Source organism: Crocuta crocuta, unplaced genomic scaffold, assembly GCF_008692635.1.
Source record: "Crocuta crocuta isolate KB4526 unplaced genomic scaffold, BGI_CrCroc_1.0 scaffold29, whole genome shotgun sequence".
NCBI classification, from domain to species: domain Eukaryota; kingdom Metazoa; phylum Chordata; class Mammalia; order Carnivora; family Hyaenidae; genus Crocuta; species Crocuta crocuta.
In genome coordinates this window covers 3,311,568-3,334,428 of record NW_027533280.1, presented here as the reverse complement: position 1 = coordinate 3,334,428, position 22,861 = coordinate 3,311,568, and the positions used below count along the sequence as shown (strand labels likewise).

Below are 22,861 nucleotides of genomic sequence, written 5' to 3'. Positions count from 1 at the left end.
TGCGGGGCGAGGGATTATTCGGAATTCTGGCCCCCCTGGAATTTCCGCCCGCGCCTCCGGGGCACGCCGCCCACCGCACGCCGGGGACCGGGCCCAGCGAGCGGGAAGGATATTCTCGGCGCGGAGCTGCTCGATGGTCTCCTCACACTGCCGAAGCCGCTCCCGCAGCTCCGAGTCGCCGACCCCATTCTCGTCCTCCTCGTCGCCGTCGTCATCCTTGAAGCGGGTGTGAACGGGCTTCGGAATCGATTCCTCTGGGTGGTCAAACGCCTCGAACAGCTCTAGGTCGCCAAAATCCACCTCCGCCGCCATCTTAGGCCGTGAAAGATTCGAGAAGAGGCGGAGCCGGCCGCCAGGCGGGGGCCGAAGGTTGTAGGGCGGCACCGCTCACTAGGGCTCCGGGCCGCGCTGAGGGTTTTCTCCAAACACAGGCCGCGAAGCTGCACAAGGGGCGGGCCCGTCCCGAGAGACTACGACTCCCAGAGTGCAGAGGCGTCTGGGAGTCACTTCCGAGGTTGCTCGGGAGCATGGCATGCTGGGACATGTGGTTTCTAAGCGACTCTTAACTCATTGTTTGCATTGCATACGGGGATTGGTCCTCTTTAAATGTGCCGGAAGCTTGACGAGGTCAGAATGTGTTAATATATGTTGTCCCTGCGATGCACCTAAGGCTGAAAAATCAGAGCACGACGCATATTTTATCACAGGTTCTGGTGTGCGTGCTAAATTGCGACAAGAGAAGAAGGAACTCTCTAGTTTTGCCACAGATTTCCTTTGTGATCTTGGACAAACTGCTTCAGTATATTGGGCTTGTTGCACTTTTTCATGAAAAACGAGCTAATCATTAGACTTTTTAGTCCATTGCGGCTTTCGGTAGTTTCTCTAGTAAAATCACTCATTCTTTCAATAACATTTGTTATCACGTTCAACGTACTTGGCACAGGTCTAGAACTTGAGGATGAAGAGTGAGTAAAACAGAGAAGTTCCTGCTCTGGTGGAGCCTCTACGGGCTAGCCAAAGAAACAAGCAAAAAGTAACCCTAAATGGACCCACTCTTTTGAACTGAGGTGGATGTTGGTGAGTGTTCATCGTTTTTAAAAAATATGTGAAATAAAAACCCAGGAAGTTATAGATATGTGACGATTTACTTTGACAGAATCTGTGGTAATCAGTGAACTAACTGAGTAATTGAGGTTTGAACTCAATCTCTTTAGGAGGGCAGAACTGATGGCGAGATTATGGCGGATGGATTTAAAATCATCCTCCTTGGAAGAAATCACATGTGAAATGAAAAGAATGGAGCAAGATGAGACTAGTACATTAAGCCAGTACTTACAGACCAATTTAGGGATCCTCTCTCCACTCCTAAAACTGGGAAGTCATTTCAACATTTTAAACAAGTGATGTGTTTGTGACCTGCAAATTTTCATTAAAAAATTTTTTTAATGTTTATTTTTGATAGAGAGTGAATGGTGAAGGGACAGAGAGAGCCAGGATCCATGGTCAAAGTAGAAAGCCTGATGCCGAGCTCACACTCACGGAGCCTAAGATCATGACCTGAGCCAAAGTTGGATGCTTAACTTACTGAGCCACCCAGCCACCCTGCAAATTTTCATTTTGATAAAATGGTCTGGATTACGTGGTAGAAAAAGGATTGAAGATCCAGCAAAAGTAAAATACCGAGTCTAGTCGATAGATTGATAGTGGTGAATTTATGCTTAAAAGTAGAAAATGTTATTTTTATTTTGAGAGAGAAAGAATCAGCAGGGCAGAGAGAGAGAATCACAAGCAGGCTTCACATAGTCAGCACAGAGCCAGATGTGGGGCTTGAACTCACAAATCGTGAGTTCATGACCTCAGTTAAAAAACCAAGTCAGATGCTTAACCAACTGAGCTACCCAGGTGCCCCAGAAGTAGAAAATATTTAGAAAATAAAATTAAAGCAACAGAAGTAATTGAAAGGTTGGATACAGGGAATGAGAGAAAAGGGGTCATGAATATTTCTCAGGATTGACTTATGAAACTGGTTGAATAAATGATCATTTGAGATAGCAATGGATGCAGACTAGGTTGGATAGCAAAGAGGGAAGGTATGTGGTACCTTGAGGCAGTTTTATCCTCAGAGGCCTTTGAGAAGCAACTGGATTGGTGAAGGAAATTTTTCAAGCATTTTGGTTACACATTGATGTACTGTAGATAAAATTTGAGCCCCAGAGGAAGAGCAGCTGAATCTTTCAGTAAAGCTCCAAGAAAAAAATCCAAATTAGAGGTTAACATTTGGCTGGTCCACATTTTCAAAGACAGTAAATATAACTGCAGTAAAGGATGACATTGCATAAGGAAGAATACAGTGAGGAGTCGATGAGCCTTGAGACATTCCAAGGGCCAGGACTGCGGATGAGACTACAGAAATTGCTGAATGGCTAGAGTGAGAGCACTAGGAGTGGGTCCAATGGAAATTATATGTCTCTTAAAGATTTTTTAATGTTTATTCATATTTGAGAGACAGCATGAGAGAGAGGGAGACAGAATCTGAAACAGGCTCCAGGCTCTGAGTTGTTAGCACAGAGCCTGACGTGGGACTTGAACCCAGAAACTGTGAGATCACCTGAGCTGAAGTCGGACACTTAACTGAGGCACTCGGGTGCCCTTAAAGATTATTTTTTAAAGAAATTAAAAAAAAAATTTTTTTTAATATTTATTTTAGAGAGACAAAGCGCCAGCAGGGGAAGGGCAGAGACATAGGGAAGAGACAGAATCCAAAGCAGGCTCCAGGCTCTGAGCTGTCTGCAGAGATCCCAACATGCAGCTTGAACCCACGAACCACAAGATCATGGCCTGATCTAAAGTCGGATGCTTAACCGACTGAGTCACCCAGGCACCCCTAAAAATTTATTTTTAAGTAATCTCTACACTCAACATGGGATCGAGTTGCATGCTCTATGACTGAGCTAGGTAGGTGTCCCTAGAAATTATGTTTAAATATACACTTTAATCACCTTTTGACCTATGAAACTTTAGCTTGGAATGATACATAAAAGCTGTTTCTATCTGCTTGAAACAGATTTACTTCTTTAATGATACTTTTTAAAATGAAACAATGTTCCTTTTTCAAAATTTGTTTATTTTTGAGAGGGAGGGAGAGAGCTTACAGAGGAAAGGGGCAGAGAGAGAAGTGAGAATCCCAAGCAGGCTTCCCACTGCCAGGGCAGAGCCTGATGCCTGGCCTGAACTCCCAAACTGTGAGATCATGACCTAAGCTGAAGTTGGACACCACTAAGCCACCCAGGCAGGCACCCTCTTCCCACACCTTTTTAAAAAGGTGTATTATTTTGAGAGCTTGAGGGACCACAGGGTGCAGGGGAGGGGCAGAGGGCAAAAAATCTCGAGCAGGCTCCAGACCCAGCATGGAGTCCTCAAGAACACTGGGCTCCATCTCACCCAACTATGAAATCCTGACCCGAGTGGAAATCAAGTTGGATGATTCACTGACTGAGCCACCCAGGAATCCCAATACTTAAATGTAATAAAAGGCTTAATGTAATAAAAATCCAGCACCACCCAAGTTGGAAACCTCGTCTCTGAATTTGCCTTTTGTTCAATATCCACACACAACTACAAAGTCCTAGTCTAATTTCTAAATTCCCCTCCAAGCCAATTGCTCTCACCCTGTTCATCCTATCTAGCCCCAAATATTAGTGTGGTCTTCTCTTACCGCCCTGCCTAGCAACCACTTCTTATTTTAAGATATTTCCTGGACAGCAACCTATATTCCTGTTGCTTACGAGGATAAACCCCAACATACCCATCATGGACCACAGGACATTGAAACTGTTAAGCAGAGTAACAGCTAAAGGGGGGAACATAAGGTTAACACATAAAAACCATTAAGTAGGTGTCCCCTATAAAGTCATTCACAATTGGGCCAAGCATTTAAATGGTTCCCACTCCCCTTCCAGGACTCCAGTAATTGCTTATTCAAGTTTAATTTTGCAACTTAAAAATGATCTACATGTCTCCTTCTAGATCTGCACTATCCAATACGGTCGTCTCTGGCTATACAGAACTGGTGCTACTGGTAACTAGGGTCTGCTAGTCAAAATTGTGATGTGTTAAAATAGACACACTGGTTTTTAAAAATATGTAAAATCTCACCTAAATTACAGATTACTTGTTGAGCTGGACTAGTTTCATTTGTTCAAATTTGGTTAGATAGAACACTTTTTAATACTGCTCTACATGAGGGCAGGATGGGTATTCACTATAATGTATGGTCAGCTCCCAAAATAATATAGAAAAACACAGGACACAGTTAATGTGTGCCTTTATAAGGTCATGAAAATTTCTGATGACATTGATTTTAGAAGATATAGCTAACTTGAAAAATCTAAATTTGTGGGGACTCCAGAATGAAAAAACAAAAACATGGTGCCATTCCATTCCCCCAGAAACTTGACCCTCACTAAGCATGAAGAGCCATTTCTTCATAAAATCATTGTGCTCTGGAAAAGCTAAACCTTTACCAAGATGTAGCAGAAAATCTTACATTTCTCATTCATCACAAAAACATATCCAACAAGCAAGTTGACCAGAATTATGAACTCATTTCCATTAAGTAAACTTCCCTTGTACTGTGCTACTACACTGTGGTTTTCCAAAGGACTCTTGTAGTGAAAGGGGAAAATTATGACTTTGTAGTAATAAAAGCCAATGAATTACAAGTTCTCTTCTCCCCCTCCAACCTATTTATGCCCTATTTAATTTAGTGACAAAGTAGTTTTTTAATATTTAGTATTAGTGAAGATTTCAAAGGGATAATGAGCAAAGGGCATACCAAGAACTTGTTATAAGGCACTTTATTAAAATAAAAGTGCTTACATCCCTTTAATGTATTAATCTATTTCCTGAATAACATGGAATACTGAACAAATACTGTACACCAATTCTGTTCCTTAGAGTAGGAAAAGTTATTATTTTAATGTTTGTTATTCCTCTCAATTTCCTTTTACATTTTTGCTCACCATAGTATTGCCTAGAGCATATTTAACTGTTAAAAAAAAAAAATTTCTACCTAGTGTTCTCTAATAGCAATTGCAAAATGCTACAAAAACCATGAATGAAACAAATTCAAACAAGAATTCCAGGTAACTTAACACCAGTTTTGAGAAAACCATTTTTATTGTCATCACCACCCAGCTTATTTGAGCTGGATTATGTACCAAATGGCCAGATCTTCTAAAGTACATCTACATAACGCTTCTTTCATGTTTCAAGAGATGAAAATAACTGTACAAGGTTAAGTACAAAAGTACACAAGACAGCGGACACGAAATATCCATGTATGAGATTTTATCCCACCTGCAGCTTGTATATATTTGAAAAGTAGAATTCATGAACTAAAAAATATTGTCCTTCTAGAGTCCTGTCAAGTTTAATGGAAGTGTGTTTAACCTGATTACAACACTAACACCAGTATCACTGATCTGATATTTACAAAAAATCGTATTTTTCAATAAATTAAAGTCAATGCAACACCCATGCAAGCTAGAATGCTAGCTGTTTGGTGAACAAGGACCTGACATCAGAACCAGAAGTCTATAGAGTCCCAAATGTTAAGTCTGATCTTTTTCAAACTGCATCCATTCCTCGCATTGATGATGTGAAACCCAATCCCATTCCTCTTTGTGTGTGGGTCTGTGATCTTGCCATTTCATACTGAGCATCTAGATTTCTAAATACTTCTTCTTGTTGCTTCAAAGTCTTGTAACTTTCTTCATCAACTGAGCTACATCCAGCTTCATCTTCACTCTAAATATCAGATACAAAATAGATTGTTAAAATTAACGGAGATGGGAAAAAAGGGTTTTTCTCACTTGATAATGTTTACGATAAATCATATTTTTAGGATATGGATTTGACCTCAATTACTTAGCTCCCATTGATCCATTCAGCACGTAAGAAGTGCAAGGCAATATTCTTTCTAAGTACTGGCAAAGACCAGGAGATAAGAAAAATCAAGTTCATTTTAGTGGGTATGAAGAAAAATACATAAAACACATCATACAATGTGTCAAGTTTTGGAGAAAACCAGAAAATGGGGCTGGTGTGCTTGCTTTTTTAAAAAAGCAGGTGAGAAAGGACTATAAAAAATTGACATGTGAGCAGAGACCAAGAATGATGCAGCTAAATGAATGAAGAAAAGGGCAGTGAAAGCTAGCAGCAGATGCAAAGGTCCTCTGGCATTGTTCCTAAACAGCCAACTCAGTGCAGCTTACTTTAAGCCAAATACCCCTTCAAGGAAAAAAAAACATATCCCCTTAAGTAGTAATACCTGAGTGTCTGCAAACTTTTTCAGGTTGTTATATGAAATCTAATACTAGATCTGTACATTTACACTTTACTCGGGGGAAAAAAAATCTACATCTTAAAGATTCTACTAAAGTGCGCTTAACTTTTTTAAATGAGCATTTTTTTAAAGCAAATTCTTTAATTTCCATTCATAATTTCATTTTTATTCACTAAAAAATGCTTATGATCTTGAAAAAGGTTCATCTAAGGTATAAGTTAAAATAAACACTTAAATTTAAATAATTTGTATTGTCAACTACCTAGTGGTAATAATTCTGTGAAATTAATCTGAAGAACATAAACAAAAAAGTATCAGAAAGAACCCAAAATTGACACATTACTAAAGTTAACTTTTAGGTTGAGGACTGATGTTAACCTGAAAACGTTAATATGAATTTTATTCCAACTGTGTAACTTACCTTAATACCCATTAATTTCCTGAATTTAACATTTTGGTCCTTGTTTCCAAAATTCAATTTTTCCCATATTTCAGCAGACTGGGATTTGTCCTGTTAAGAAACACTAAACTTTTAGAATACATAAAATTTAGGTTATCTTTTATTATGTTATTAAATCTCTCTGTAACAAGGTCTAAAAGAAACAACAGCATTTATGGAATTCTACTAACGGAGCTTATCATTATTCTAAGATTTCTAATACAAAGTAATGAAACAAAGACATGGAAGTACTTCGTATTATATCCTTCATGAAAAAAACCTAGGCTAAGGAGCCTCTTTGCCCATTATAAATGTATGGAAATTTTTTCCCCCTAAAACTTGACTTAGATCATGCGTTTTTCAAAATTAAATAACTATGGTAAATTAAACTATTTCAATCAGGTGTGCAGAATAATAAATCAAAACCAATCCTTTCCAATCCAAAATTATTTTTTTAAACAACTGCTAATTAGGTATAAATGACAAAAAAGAGGAATTAAAGAACTTACCCCTTCTTTCTTGCCCTGCCAAAGCATTTTTCTTTTTTTCTCTTGCTCAGCAAATTTCATTGGATTCACAGCTGCTGGGTTGTAATAGCTGGGTACAGCTATTCCGGTCTCTGCCAAAGCTTTGGCCTGCAGGGCAGCCATCTGAGCGGCCATAGCTATCTGAGGAGTAACTTGTGTTCCCGATGCCAACAAGGCAGCAACATTGAGAACGGAGCCTCCGGTGGCAGCAGCTGCTGAAGAGGAGGCAAGTGCAGGTTTAAGACTAACCAAAGCAAACCTCCTGATTTACAGCAGTGCATTTATACGTGAGAACTAATCTATGAAAAGGCAGAAGAATATTTTCACTGCAGTAAGAAAATGTGTTACTTTATAAAGTTATCAGTTTAGTAAAAATTTATTGGACATATTTATAACAATAGGACTTCCTGGATATGATCCTTTATACATGCTTTAGGTATCTGAAAATAGTAAGAATTCTACTACTAATAAAAAGATTTGTGATCTTTTTAAACATTTTTCATTTATTTTCTGAGAGAGGGAGAGTGAGCTGTGAGTAGGGGAGGGTCAGAGAGAGAGGGAGACATAGAATCTGAAGCAGGCTCCAGGCTCTGAGCTAGCTGTCAGCACAGAGCCTGACACGGGGCTCGAACCCATGAACTGTGAGATCATGACCTGAGCCGAAGTCAGACGCCTAATAGTCTGAGCCACCCAGGCACCCCAAATATTTGTGATTTCAATGAAAGCAAACTTTGGTGCTTGAAGCTAAACTTGTAACTCAATAAAAACTTTTTTAAAAAATATTTTTGAGACAGTGCAAGTGGGGGAGGGGCAGACAGTGAGGGAGACAACAGAATCTTAAAGCAGGCTCCAGGCTCTGAAGTGTCAGCAAAGCCCGACATGGGGCTTGAACTCATGAACCATGAGATGACCTTAGTTGAAATTAAGATGCTGAACCGAGTAAGCCACCCAGGTGCCCCTAAAAACTTTTATTTTTATGGTTTTTAATCTTACAAAAGGATTTTCAACATTCATTTGAAACTCTTAAATGTGTATTTAAAATATTAAGCAAGTCACACACACATAAAACAAATATTAAGCCCAAATCCTATAAAGGTTAAATGCCATGCTTAGTGTCTCCATTTCAAGTGGCTGAGTCAGGAACTGCCTCAATTTTCTGTAAACAGAAAGACTGTCCTGACTATGTATTTTTCTGTCAGTCCGGGATGTAAGCTTAAAAAGGAAACAGCAATTTGTACCAGTTTAGAGAATTCCAAGGAGCACCAATTAACTAGAAGTGTCAACAAAAACAAGAAACACCTTCCTGATTACATTCCATACAATTCAATAAGCACTCTCTAATCATCTTCAGTCGTCCACAGGCAATGTTTGCATTATATCTGAAGTCTTGATTTCTTAACCCAATTTAGTCATCATCTTTATTAAACTGCATTTTCTCAAAAATCACAGCTGAAAGACATGTGCAGTGACGGCTAAACTTTATATGAACAAGAACAGTGACTATTCACTTATCAAAATTATGTGCACCAACCAACCAAGAAATATGTATGCACGAAGGATTTATGCGGTATGAAAGTTAACATTAAAAAATAAGTTGTCGACATTTTAGTAACAAAATAAATAAGAGGTTACCATGCACTGCTGGTTAGCAAAGATCATGGGTGATTTTCTTCCCATTATTTTTCTGAACTTTTCAAATTTTCTACAAGGAAATGCCATATTTCCATAAAGAAAAAATAAATTACCTGCAGCTATTTCTTGTTGTTTTTGTTTTTCAACCATTTCTTTTTCTCGCTGTTCTTGTAATTTCTTTGCCCTTTCCAACCTGTCAAAGACAATTGTGGTGAATTTACTAATACTCAATATAAGACCAATAATTACCTTTGTATTTCTCCACATGAATAGACACAAGGCACTTAACACAGAATTTTAAATTAAATTTAACACACTGGTATCTGAATATGGGAAAAAAGCATTCATTCTTAAAGTATCAGTCAGTTAAAAGAACTATTTCAATACTGGTTTTAAACATTTTTAAATTCATGGAAATACCAAAAACTGGGATAGTTTTTACACACAGTTCTCATGGAGACTATTTTGAAAAAATAAAAATTATTCAGTCTTGAATTGGAAACATGAAACACAAATTCATCCCCAAATGAAAAGAAAACCAGGTTCTGGTTCACACTAAATTGACTAATACATATACTAAATATGCTGTCAGGTCAATATCTACTTCTTATACAGCAAGTTGTAAGTAGTAATATCATCTTCATGAGTTCCTGAAAGAGAAACCTCCTTTCTTCAAAGGATTACTGATTTCCCAATTGTAAGTTAAAAGCCCCCCCTTCCTCCTTCAATTTGGTATAAAAGGACAAAAATTAGGGAAAAGTTTTGTTTTGGGGTACTATAAGTAGTAAAATACAGTGACAGCAAATGGCCATTTATTTTAGCAATTGCTGAAGTTTACATAAAATAAATGAAACATCACACATGCCCCAAGTACAGACTTGATTTTGTCCTTGGGAATAAAAATTTCTGATTAGGGGTAACATTAGAATGTTGATTCATATATATGAAAAATATTTTCAAATGAGTTTAAAAATTTTGTCCCCCCCCCCTTTTTTTTAAAAAAAAGGAAGAACAGTCTACATACTATAGTTTCTTATTAACCAAAGATCTCCCTTCAAATTTCAAAGTAGCCAAGGAGCAATCTGGTATTCTGAAAAAAGTTATTTCATGTAAATTCATCTGAAAAGCCTAAGCAGATTAAGTCAAAATAGTTTTTAGAGCTAAAAACATCTCAACAGTAATAAAAGCCCCAAATTAAAACATACCCAACTTATAAGAATATAGGGTTTAAAAAATACTGGTCAGACTTAATCAACTATTCTTTATAAATTAGTTCAAATACTACTATAAATTACTTCTTAATTCTGTTGATTTTAGTTTCAGAAAGAAAAATATAATTGACTACTACTGGTTGCATATTTAAAATGGCCACTGCAGGTTGGAATTAACACCATTCACAAAGGTGAATGGAATGAAGAAGGGGTGAGCTCACACCTTTGCTGCTGCTGCTGTTCAGCTGGAGTTTCTGCCAGGCTGGGTTCACAGGGCAGCAGCCCATCAGGTTACATTGTGATAACTGTATTTTTGTAATGAAAAAAAAATACAAACTCAATTTCATAATGAAAAAACCCAAAATCAAGAGTATAGTTTTCAGAATATGGGAAAACCTGCAAACAAGAACTTGGATTTTACTTTCCTTCTTGCCTCTCTCTAGAAGGCAGTTTTTCAACGATTTTTTGCACATTTTGGTCCAAGAGCCCTACTGTGTGTCATCCCACAATTACCGGGAACATCTCTGAAATATTTCAAAATTTAAACATACAGTGATCTTCTCAAGCGATCAGCAGTAAATTTACAAGATCAAATAATCACCTTGCAATGTTAAGCAATTTCAGAGGCAAAATTTAAGAGTTCTTGAATCAGACTTAGGATTTCTAAAGAACTTTCGATTGCAAACCAAAAATATTTAAAGCCTAAATTTAAGAAAAATGAAATAGTTAATCATGAAGGAAAAAAACTGTTGCAGACACTGTAATCTTTCCAGTCGTACAAATTGGTACATGTTTAAAATGAGAATTAACAAACTACTTACTAGTTTTACATCACAGAGCTGGCACAATATCATGGCTAGATTTAATTATTTGACTTACACTCTGAAAGCATTTCGTTTGTCCACACAATTGAGTATCTATTTCCAGATGAAAAGGAAAAGCACATCTAAAAGAAAATATACCCACCTCCTAGCTAAAGCTTCTTGTGCATCCATTGCTGTGTTTCTGCCTCTGAATGGAGGTGGACTAGGAGTTCGGCTTAAACTTCTGCTAAATCTTCTTGGTTTTTCAATTCTCTTCTTTCTATCTCTGTGATAAATCATATTTCACATGTTGCAATATGGCCAAGTAATAATAATTACCTCACTTAATCAAAGCCAATTACATGTACACGGTTTAACAAAAATCCAAATAATAGATAATGTATTTCAAACCCTTTCCTCTCCATCTCTTCCCTACAGCTTCCAAAATGTATCAAGGTTCCTTGAATATGCTGCTAGTTTTCTGCAAGTTCAAGTAACTATCCCAGTTACAGATAGACATTTACAATGTTTCCAGTCTTTTGCTATTACATCCAGTGTTGCAAAGATGGCCTTATACAGTTATTTTATACTTACATAGGTGAATATATAGGATAAATTCCTAGTAGTAACATCCATAGTTTAAATGTTCTTAGTATTTTAATCTACAATGAATTAATTCATAAATGTTTCCAAAAAATCCAAAGCATGAAATCACTAGGACGAAAGAATTAGGAAAATGAAAAATAAAAACAAAACACGCTACAAATACCATAAATAATGGCCCGTATTACCCAAATGGAGAATAAAAATGAATGGTAGTTACTGTGAAATCCATTTACCCTAAATTCACTAAACTTTCTAATCGGTAAAGTTCAAATTAGTAACCTATTACAAACTAAAACTACTGATTAAAAACTGATACACTGGTGTGCCTGGGTGGCTCATACAGTTAAGCGTCCAACTTCAGCTCAGATCATGATCTCACAGCTTGGGAATTTGAGCCCCACATCTGGCTCTGTGCTGACAGCTCAGAGCCTGGATCCTGCTTCAAGCTCTGTGTCTCCGTCTCCCTCTGCCCCTCCCCTGATCTCTTTCTCTCGCTCAAAAATAAACATTAAAAAAAAAAAAAACTGATATAGTGATCAAAAGTGACATGCCAAGTTACTGTAATAAACAAAGTCTTTTTTCCCCATACTTCAGTCTTTATAAACATGAACAGTAGGTTAACAAAAAATGCTTTTCCATTACTTTAATATAAGTTCTGCATATACGCTATTAATAACTGCTTTAAGTAAACATAAGTATACAATACATTCTCTGAATATTTAAATTTTTTCTCTTGTGCTCTTTTTTAAAGTTTTTATTTTCTTAAGTTTTTATTTATTTATATTTTAGAGAGAGTGAGGGGAGAGGCAGAGAGGAGAGAATCCCAAGCAGGTTCCACACTCAGCATGAAGCCAGATGCAGGGCTCAATCCCAGAACTCTGGGATCATGACCTGAGCCTGTATCAAGAGTTAGATGCTCACTTGACTGAGCCACCCAGGTGCCCCTTCTCTTGTGCTCTTTATTGCACTTCTTGTCTCAACAAATTAAAACCTCCCCTCAATCAACACAGGTTTGAATTAAGCTCATCTTTTTCAATGCCTGACATAGCATATAGAATATAGTGGGTTAAATACATATATTGACTTTGTATCCAGACACACTTGGAACTTGGTCCTGAGAGTACATTTAATAAATGTATGATTTGAGGTTTCTTGGACAAGTTACTTACAGTAAGTTCAATGGTCTTAACTCACCATTGTGAGCGAGTTAACTCAATTCATTGTTCTGAGAATTGGATGAGGCAATACATGGGAAGATCTTTGTTAGAACACCCAACATGTGGTAGGCACGCAATAAATATTAAGCTACTGTGATTTAATTTTTAACGTTTTATTTCTGAGAAGGAGAGAGACAGAGACGTGAGCAGGGGAGGGTCCAAGAAAGGGAGACACAGAATCTGAAACAGGCTCCAGGCTCTGAGCTGGCTGTCAGTACAGAGCACGACGTAGGGCACAAACCCATGAACTGTGAGATCATGACCTGAGCCGAAGTCAGACACTTAACCAACTGAGCCACCCACGCGCCCCTAAGCTACTGTGATTTTAATGGGACTACTCCTACCTACACGGATAATCTGATTAACTATATTTAACTATATTTAAGAATGCTATGCAAATGTTCAGGTTTGTTCTTTGTCAGAATGTGATTTAAAAACAAATTTTTAAATTTTTAGAAAGAGAGAGGGAAGAGAATCTCCCACGCTGATGTTGCGGAGCCCAATGTGGAGCTTGAACCCATGAACCATGAGATCATGACCTGAGTCAAAACCAAGACTCAAGACAACTAACCGAGCCATGCAGGTGCCCCATGATCAATATATTTTATAATTCTAAATAAAATTCTGATTCACAATTTTGATGTTTTCTTAGCGAAAGAAAGGTAAACAGATTCTGTGAGGGACCCATCTGATTTTATCCATGATGAGGATTACTTACCGACTTCTACTTCTTGTCCTACTCCTGCTTCTACTCCTATGCCTGTGTCTTGATCTTGAACGGGATCGAGATCGGATCCGACGTTTTCTCTCCCGGCTTCTGGATCTTGATTTCTTCCTCTCTCTGCTTCTGGATCTTGACTTCTTCCGCTCCCTACTCCTGGATCGGGACTTCTTCCGCTCTCTGCTTCTACTCCGATGACGCCTGAAAATAAAGCCCACAGATTTGTAGTTACTTAGAGCTGCGTCTTTTCAAACTATAGACGTTATGAATTAATTATCTGCAATGTGTGCTATCAAGCTGGGCAATAAACTACTCTGTATTGTATATAGAAACGATAACTGAAGCTTTAAATGGAAGAAGTTGTAACAACAAATGGATCTTTATTATTGTTTGATGATGCCTCAGAGGGAACACAGTAAACATGCCAAAAATGCAATGTATCCTACTCCAAGTTAAGATTCTGTTTGATAGTTTAACGTCTCCTATTGCCTCACTGGAGTATTTGTGCAACTTAAGGATGACAGTCATACTACTGAAAAATTCTGACCCAGTCTGATACCACATACCTATTCCCACAGAAAACTCCAAACATGTATTAAACACTGCTTCTTTAAGCAAAACCCCCCCAAATTTCAGCCATGATCAGGTTTCTAAAATCTTTATGCCAAAGAAGGTATCAGCGAATTCTACACCAACAATGTAAAAGGATCATTTTAATGGCTTAAACATAGTTCACATATATAATTTTTTCACTACAAGAAACAGATAAATTATAAAGACAGACACAGACAGACAGACAGACACACACACACACTAAGTGAATCATAATCCTCCTTTATCCTCCAGTCTTGGGGACGTCATTTTGGAATAGGTCAAATTAGCAAATGCATGTATTTTCTTTCTTTCATGTTTATTTTGAGGGAGAGCACACATACGTGTGAGGATCCCTAAGCAGGTTCCTCATAGATTTTTTTTGGGTGTTGCTGGATTAATGAGAAGCTTTACATAACATAGCTCTATAGACGGCAGTAACTTATAAATACCCAAATCACTCACCTTTCACGAGACCTGGATCTTGAGTGACTTCTGCCTCTTGATGACTTTCTTTCTTTGCGTTTGTGTCTGTCCTCACCATTTTCAGATGAATTTAGTCGTTCTCTTCCTTTATCAGAAGAATGTTCTTTGTCATTATGTTCCTCAGACTTGTGTTTCTTAGATGATTTATCTTTGGATTCATGTCTTCTTGCCTGTTTTAAGAAGAAGTTGGTTCTTTCAGGAAAATAGTGCAACAAAGAGAGTTAGTATGGGTATCAGTAGACAAAAATGTTGTGATGCAACATTAGTAACCTTAGGAGTGTGTGGCAAATTAAAAAATGATCTAATTTCAAATCACCCAAATGTTGCAGATGAATACTACTAATCTTTCTCTTTATAAATCCCCCATATGCAGTTTCCTCCCCAAAGTAACACAATTAAAACAATTATTTTCAATGTTGAAATAATATTGGAAAACCATCATTGTCAGAAAAAAAGAGGAATCCCTAATGTTTCTTTTTTATCTAAAAGAATAAGGGAAGTACACATACATCAAAACTTTCCAATAAACCTTTTAAGGAAACAAACCACATACACATATATACATCAACTTCTAAAACCAAAGTACATATCATTTTAGGTTTAAAAACAGTAACAAAGATGATCAGGACACGAAGAAATGCACCAGAAAACGCATTTCAATTAGGTAACTAAGTAAGATTAATTTTACTAATTATTAGTATTTTCTGCAATTTAAATTACTTTACGCAGAGTTGAAGTGTCCTTTTTATATCTATACTGCCACATCCTCTCTAAAAGACGGCTCTTGATTTTTCTCCCAATGTCTAAACTGTGAAGCAATCACTTTTCATCTTGCAATATCCCAACGGGCTTGGAGTTCTATTACATTTCATGTACCTAGGGTAGAAAATGGCAACCGTATCTGTTTTTAATTTTTATGAAATCAAACTAGGCGTTAACATAATTAATCCCTACACCATTATACAATACCTACTTTCCCCATACTCTGAAAGACTAAAACCCAAGGCTTTTGCTTTCACAAAATATGCACTCAGAGACTGAGCTAAAATTAATTGCATGATCAAGTCTCCATCCTACACTCATATACCAAATTAGGACATGATAAATATTAGGTCTCCTCATGTGAAGCTGTCAAATCCATCTTTTAGGTAAAGGTTAAAATCCCAGACATCTCAGAATCACAATTTTAAAGCTGGAAGGAAATTCAGATGGTCTAAACTCCCCTCACTTTAAGTATGACTAAACTAAGATCTAAAGTCACAAAGCTACATGGTAGCAGCTGAACCCAGACCCCATGTTCTTCTGTTGCCTAGGCCACTGCTTTTCTACCACAATAGGACACTTATCTCATGTTTCCCAAACAGGTCATAGCATATTTCTTTCCACTCAAGATTAACTTTTCTTAAAAACAAAAAAGTTGGCCAAACATTTTGGAACATGCATGATATATCTGAAAAGAATCATCGTATGTTATTTAATATTTTGCAAAAAAAACAAGAGACCTGGAGACACACCTATATTTTACTTTCATTGCCAGTTCTCTATTAATATGAATTTATAAAAGTTATTTCCTTGGTTATGCCATACAGTGGCAAACTGGAAAAGCTTTAAATGGTTAACTTCCAAAGGTTTTAGAGTTTATTTCAAACCAGTTTTCCAAACATAACATTACTATCAATTAAAAAAAAACATTAAAACCCTTAACTGATTTAAGATATACTTAAGGGAAATAGGAGTTTGAATGACTAATAGTTACCTTATCATGAAGTAGGCTTATTATTTTGCTATCTGAGTCTGCAGCGTCTTCAGTTCAGTCTCTTCGCGCATTAGCACGCTGAGTATGATTTATTATAGAAATGTTATCATGTGAGCTAAACAAAATAGTCATTTTCACAAAAACTCTCCTAAATTAAAAACTTAACAGAGCTTCCATTAGGGGAAGAGGTGAAGTCCCTGCCCACATTCTTGGTTTTTGTTTTTAGGAGTCCCTTGCCCAGCCCCCGTAAGACTCTTCTCCTCCCTTTTTGGCTCCTACTTCTGTTCTTCCTTGTTGGCTCATTTCTTGTCTTCTCAGGTGGGCGAGCAAGTTAACTCCTCTGCAATACAGCTGCTGTCTTTCTTTTTCCTCAAGTTTTGCTGTCACTGCCACCTTTCCAGCTGTCCCTCACAGACCCTTTTATTTCAAAATTCAATACTACTTTTAGGGAAATTGAACTGGTTTGCTAATGAAAAGAGGACTCTTGTTATCTTCCATAAAGAAAAAGTAGCCCACAGATCTCTAGGATATTATTACTTAAAGATGATTGCTACTTAAAAGTCCTGAGCAGTCGTCAGGCATAAGGAGACTCGGGACCTCAGATTAATGGAAGCTCTGTGTGACAGGCCTAAAAAAACCAATTATAATCTTCATATGAAATTTTTATTGTGAATATTTCACAACATAATAAAATTAATAATTTTTGAATGAACTTTTCATATAAACAACTATCTTCTTGAAAAATGATGAATCCATATCATGCTTATTTTATAACTCAATTAACCTTTTAAATTTCAAGTTTTGGTACTTACCTTGATGATATCATATATTCACACAAACATTTCTACCAGATATTTTACAAGTATTTTAAAGTGCCTATTCACTACAAAGTATTAATTACCTCTTTGCTTCTGCTCCGGCTCCTGTGTTTTCTTCCTTCATTGTCTGTAAATACATACAAAAGTTCACGATAAACAAAGATACAGAAATATTTCAAAAGCAAATCCTAATAGTCAGATACAGGACAATTTCTAGTCCTCTTCCCCTTTTTAAAGTAGGCTTCATGTCCTATGTGGAGCCCAACGCAGGGCCTCAACTTACCACCCTGAGATCAAGAGTCAGATGCTAACAGACTCTAGTCCATTTTGCTAAATTAAGATTCTACTTACAATCTTCCAAAGACTATTTTTTATGGCAGGGTGGGATTATTCTACCTAAAACTGTATATTTGAAACAAATCAAGCCATCTGTACAAACCAGATTATAACTGAGAGTAAGCAAAAAAAATCCCTCCATGGGAAGTCAAAAAACAGATACTGTCTTTCAGTTTAAAACAGACTATTAAGAAGAAAAACAAAACAAGAATGCAAAGAGAATGCAAGAAAGGAAACAGGTTGAACTATTTGGCTTTAGTGGTCAAAAGAGTGTTATCCTTGAGAAAAATTTCCATTCAAATTAATTTTAATACTGAACAGTTTCAAATACATATGTAAAAATAGACACTTGAACTATTTTGTAGATAATTATCTGTGGGCATAAAGTAGAGCTCAGATCTTAAAACTCTTAACTCATAACCATTCTACTTCTCACTTAACCTCTTCATTAAATAGCAATACTAGTAAAAAAATAAAAAAAACTATAGCAAAACATAGCTATATGTTAAGCTATATGTTACATAGCAAAACTATAGCTTCCTATAGCCCATTAGTCTGTTCTTTTTCAGGTAAATGAATAAGAAACATCGCAAAACGCCAAAACCTCTTGCTTTACAAATATTCTAACATTAAATTAAAAACACAAGTTTAAACATGTTCTTGCAATGTACAACAAAGCATGTTAAATAACTTCAGAAAAATATACCACTACCCAGACAACATATTTCAACATTTTGCCAATGTTGAAAAGAATGAAGTGTAAACATCTCAGGGTTGACTAATTACTGTGACACAAACTTAAACATATATGTTTGTCTCTGAAGTTACAAATTTCTGAATGAAAACATTTATTTTTTTCATAATTGAAAAATTCTCCAAAAATTACCAATGTACTTTCATTATTCATTTCTCAATTGGGAAGAAAACACATTAACTGTATCAAAAACCAAATGCATGTCTTGTATGCTCTATATGGATTATAACAAATGCTATTAATGGTAGTTACAGTTTCCAACAATTCATACCTGACTTTCGTTTTCTTTCTCTTGACCTTGATCGTGATCTTGAGTAATGATGTTTTGAGGCTCTAGGAGAAATAGATACATCTGACTGCTCTTTTTTCTTATCTCTATCTGGGGATGTCTTTTCTGGGGCTAGTCCATCTCGCTCTGTATCACTAGCCTAAAAGTTTAAAGAAAAATGATTGTAAGTTCTTAATTACACCTAAAATGTTTCCAATTTCTTAAAAGAAACGGAGGGAAGACAATGATCCTTCAGTTAAAAAAAATGAATAAATCAGAATGGCTAATTTCTAAGTACATAAATATTCTTTGTACCTGATAAACCTTAAGAAATTGAAATGATTAACCCCGAAACAAAGATATATGTAATTAGACTGAGGTCTTTAGCCTTGAAAAAAAATCTTTATTTTCATAACTTTCAAAACAATGGGAGAAGGGGAAGAATAGGGCTCCATTCCCAAAGAACATTCATTCATTCAAGCAGAGAAAATACAGGCCATTTCAGATTTGTGAAGTTATTTACCTGACTTTACCAATATGCTTTTTTTAAAATGGCATAGATTAAAAAAGCCATTTAAAATAACCTGGTAAAAGTTAAAGAGACTCACTCAAGTCTGTAAAATCTAAGAAAACAACAGAGATAATGCTTCTATTATAAAAGAATACACAGAAAATTAACTTACCTATCTGAGAACCCAATCTTAATTTCATTAACCCTCTTTAATGAAAACAGCCCCTTGGCACAGTGCTGCTGCAAAATATGGTCTGCCTCTCCTCACATATGATCTGGGCTATGGAAACATTAAGTTGTTTCTGCTTTAAAGCTTTTATAAAATTTCACAATGCAAATTTTTTAAAAATCAAGAAAATAATGAATTGTTCATATACTTCCCAAAGAGTCCTATCTTACTTAAAATTAGACTTTTTCACCTAAATATCAGTTCTTTGTTTTCCAATTTATAGAAGGCAATTTCATCTGCCTTGCTCATAGCAAAGTATCCGGCACTGCAATCAATCAACAAACGAATTCCTGTTACTAATTTTCAGTTGTAACAACAGTATCACAAACAAAAAAGACATTGATTTAAACGACTCATAGAAAAAAGCTTCAGAAAGCTAAATAAAACCTGACTGTTCCCGGGGCGCCTGGGTGGCTTAGTCGGTTAAGCGTCCGACTTTCGCTTGGGTCATGATCTCGCAGTTCGTGGGTTCGAGCCCCGCGTCAGGCTCTGTGCTGACTGCCAGCTCAGAGCCTGGAGCCTGTTTCAGCCTGTGACTCCCTCTCTCTCTGACCCTCCCCTGCTCACGCTGTCTCTCTCTCTCTCTCTCCTAAAAATAAATAAAACATTAAAAAAAAAAAAAAAACCTGACTGTTCCCGAATCAGATTTTGATAAAAGGAAATAGTTTCAGTAGTATTCAGAATGTGGACTACTTAGCCCTTGACTTAAGAATGGCTTTTACATTTTTAAAAGGGCTATTAAGCAAGCAAGGAATGAGACAGAGACTTTATGTTGTCCACAATGTCTAGAATATTTACTACCATGTTCTTTACAGAAGAATCTGAAGTGGATAAAAAGGGAATCACTATACATTTTCAGCAGGAGGAATAATCATATGACAATGAATTACTCCTTCCTTTAGCAAAATTAGACCAGAAAACAAATGCCAAGTAAAAGTAATTTAAAAGAAGGGTGAGCAATCGCACTATTTCAAAAACTATTTACTGAAGAGTCACAAATGTGTCAAACTCAATGCTAGACTCAAAGAATAAAATGATAAAAGATTTACAAGCTTAGTTGGGATGAAAGACATAAATGTGGTAAGCCTCTGACAATGGCTTAAAAAAAAAAAAAAAAAAGCAAGCACATAGGAAGCAACTAACTACCTGAGAGATTCTTAGAATCAATCATCCAAGGGTCTCCCCAGTTTTCTATGTATTGGGTGATTTCTGGAATCAAAATTTTTGTGGTGGTAACTTTCATCGCTTAGAATCGAGTTCAACTTTCTTACCTTACAAAGGAGATCCAGCAACATTAGCAAAACTCCCCTAAGATGGTATTCTAGCTCTTTGAGCTCTACTCTCTAATAATTCTGTATCACCTAATTAAGGATGATTCTGATTTTCACATTAATCATCTTCTTTTAATTCTCATCCTCATCATCATCCTTATGGACTATTTCAGAAATATCTGTGCTGTTAAGTGCTGGTAAAGCTTACACTTGGTAAAATTGCAAAAACCTAAGCACTATCACTTCTTTTGAGGGCATGGTGCAGAAGACCTCATTACTGGGCAACTGGCACATCTCACTCACCTTTTCAGAGATCATGACTAGGACTATAAACAACCTTTCCATGAAAAAAATCAGCATCTAGCCCAGGTAGTACAGTAAGTTTTCAGTCAAATACATTTACATGCTCAACATCACAGAAGCCTGGCAATAGGGAAGGCAAATGCCCTTGGCATAAGGGAAGACACCCTGTAATACAAACTAATAACTTAAACCAAAAAGCCATTTTCACCTGTAAAATACATTATAGAACAACAAAACCCCCCATCACTAAACAAGAATGAATGATAGGTAGCCACTTGGTCTACACTTACTCTCATGAAGCTATTTTACAGTAATAGCTTAATGAAAAGTATCAGAAAAAAAATTAATTGAATTTCTCTGAGTTTTCAACTTTACTTCTAAATTTAGCAGGAATGTACATAAGAAATCCTAAATGCTAACTGCAAAGCTGTCCTCTAGCATGTTTTTTCAGAAGGCCACCAGTTATCTTAACATTTTTATGTCGTTTTAAACCCTAATAACGCTCAAGTACACAAATCTTTTTCCAGTGCAAAAAAGGTACAGTGAATCTAATAGTAGGCCACTTCTCCAGGGGACTGTGTCTTTTTATTGAAGGAGGCACTGCAGGCCCAAATGTTAGAATTGACTTCGTTTTTAAATTTGAGCCCAAGTAAAACAATGCTATTGTTTATTTAAAGTATATTAAGAGGCCCAGAACACTAAACAAAGGAAAACATTACATCGATTAGTTGCACAAACATAAAAAAGCCTTCCAATTGTTTGAAATCTTATCAGAAATCAGTTAATTCAATTAGGTATTGGGGGAGGGGAGTGCAGAAACCATCCTAATTCCAGAAACCTCAATTTTTATAAAGGAAGGGCAAACTACAAATTTTTCGTTATGTTTACAGTCCCACTTATTTTCAAAAAGGAGTAAATAGAACTTTCTAGCCAGTGGAAATACAATATGCTTGCATTTTTAAAAAAAACGGTTTCAGTAAAAATGAAGTAATCCCAATAATGCGATCCACCAGAATTGGGCATCTTATACCTAAAGCAGGCTTTTTAAGGGCCGTAGTTCTTATTTAAAATTAAACGGGTCGACGCAGGGTTCTTAAAATTAAAAAAACAATGCCAGTGATACGGCTTTATTATAATGCTTTTCAAAGACTTCAAAACGATTACATCACGAGCCTCTTCGGAAACAGATCAGAATTCGTAGTTCCAAAGCCTTCCCGTAATTAAGTCAAAATTTTTACTCCCTTTGAGCAACACCTTCCTCAGGTCCTTCCTAAGAACAAACTAAGGTTTTAACGGGCGAAACATTAATTGAAATTATGCAACGAGAATCTTACTGGGCGTAAGCAAAAAAAAAAAACAAAAACCCACAAAAACAAAAACACTCGCTACGACTCTTGTCCCATTTTATCCCCTACATAGACAACGCCTTTTCGACCCAATAGTTTTCGAAGACACCCCCCCCATCCTTTTTCTGTCTTCCCTAGCCCTTCCCCAACACGAACATAAATTCCCAAGCCCTAATGGAACTCAATATAAACCACTAACAACAATGAATAAGCTAAACTGGACGCCAATTTGTGGGCCGGAAGGAATACAGGGCTGGGAAAAAGATGAGGAAAGTTCTGGAAAAAAAAAAAAAGACACTCTCTGCGGCTCCCCACCCCCATCGACACCGCCTCGTTTCCCCCTCCCTACAGCAGGCAGCCATGATGGCGGGCGCAGAAGAAGGCCGCGGCGCCATTTTGTCCACACACGAGCGGGGACAACAGCTCTGGTAGCCGTTCACCCACTTTTTGGAAAGTAGCAGAAAAACAACCCCGACTTTAAACCCAGGATCGGCACCTACCGCCATAGTCCAGAGTCGTTGCCGCTAGGGCGGCGCCTCCACTTGCCGCTCTCAACCGTACCGGCCGACCCGACGCTTCGCCACAGACTAAATCGCTCGCGCGAGAGACCCGGATGGCACAAAGGCGATGAGGCCCGGCGTGTCGCACAGCTTGCTGGGGAAAAAAAAAAAAGGGTGGTGATAAGAGTCT

General features: G+C 37.0%; 2 protein-coding genes across 6 annotated transcripts in view; both read right to left on the bottom strand.

The window, feature by feature from the left end:
* ZCCHC8 (zinc finger CCHC-type containing 8) overlaps nt 1-452 on the bottom strand; it is a 24,817-nt gene extending 24,365 nt beyond the window's left edge. The window contains exon 1 of one of the 2 annotated variants that reach the window (XM_077748058.1): nt 114-452. In XM_077748058.1, the coding sequence (XP_077604184.1) occupies nt 114-312 (199 nt within the window). In that variant the 5' untranslated portion in view covers nt 313-452. The remainder of the gene's footprint in view (nt 1-113) is intronic. The other variant, XM_077748057.1, reaches the window with a different exon arrangement.
* A 4,707-nt stretch (nt 453-5,159) lies between these two features.
* RSRC2 (arginine and serine rich coiled-coil 2) lies at nt 5,160-22,814 on the bottom strand. Of its 4 annotated transcripts, none has more exons than XM_077748059.1 (10): nt 22,672-22,814; nt 18,515-18,671; nt 17,237-17,280; nt 14,559-14,749; nt 13,500-13,703; nt 11,122-11,244; nt 9,058-9,137; nt 7,295-7,527; nt 6,768-6,857; nt 5,160-5,808 (listed from the first exon to the last, which is right to left on the bottom strand). In XM_077748059.1, the coding sequence occupies exons 1-10, from the start codon at nt 22,675-22,677 to the stop codon at nt 5,629-5,631; spliced, it is 1,308 nt and encodes a 435-aa protein (XP_077604185.1). In that variant the 5' UTR covers nt 22,678-22,814; the 3' UTR covers nt 5,160-5,628. The 4 variants fall into 4 exon arrangements, with proteins under 4 accessions (XP_077604185.1, XP_077604186.1, XP_077604187.1 ...); XM_077748060.1 differs by having other exon boundaries at nt 7,295-7,524; XM_077748061.1 differs by lacking the exon at nt 22,672-22,814 and adding an exon at nt 16,336-16,413 and having other exon boundaries at nt 14,559-14,771; nt 18,515-18,538.
* Nucleotides 22,815-22,861: the final 47 nt, after the last annotated feature.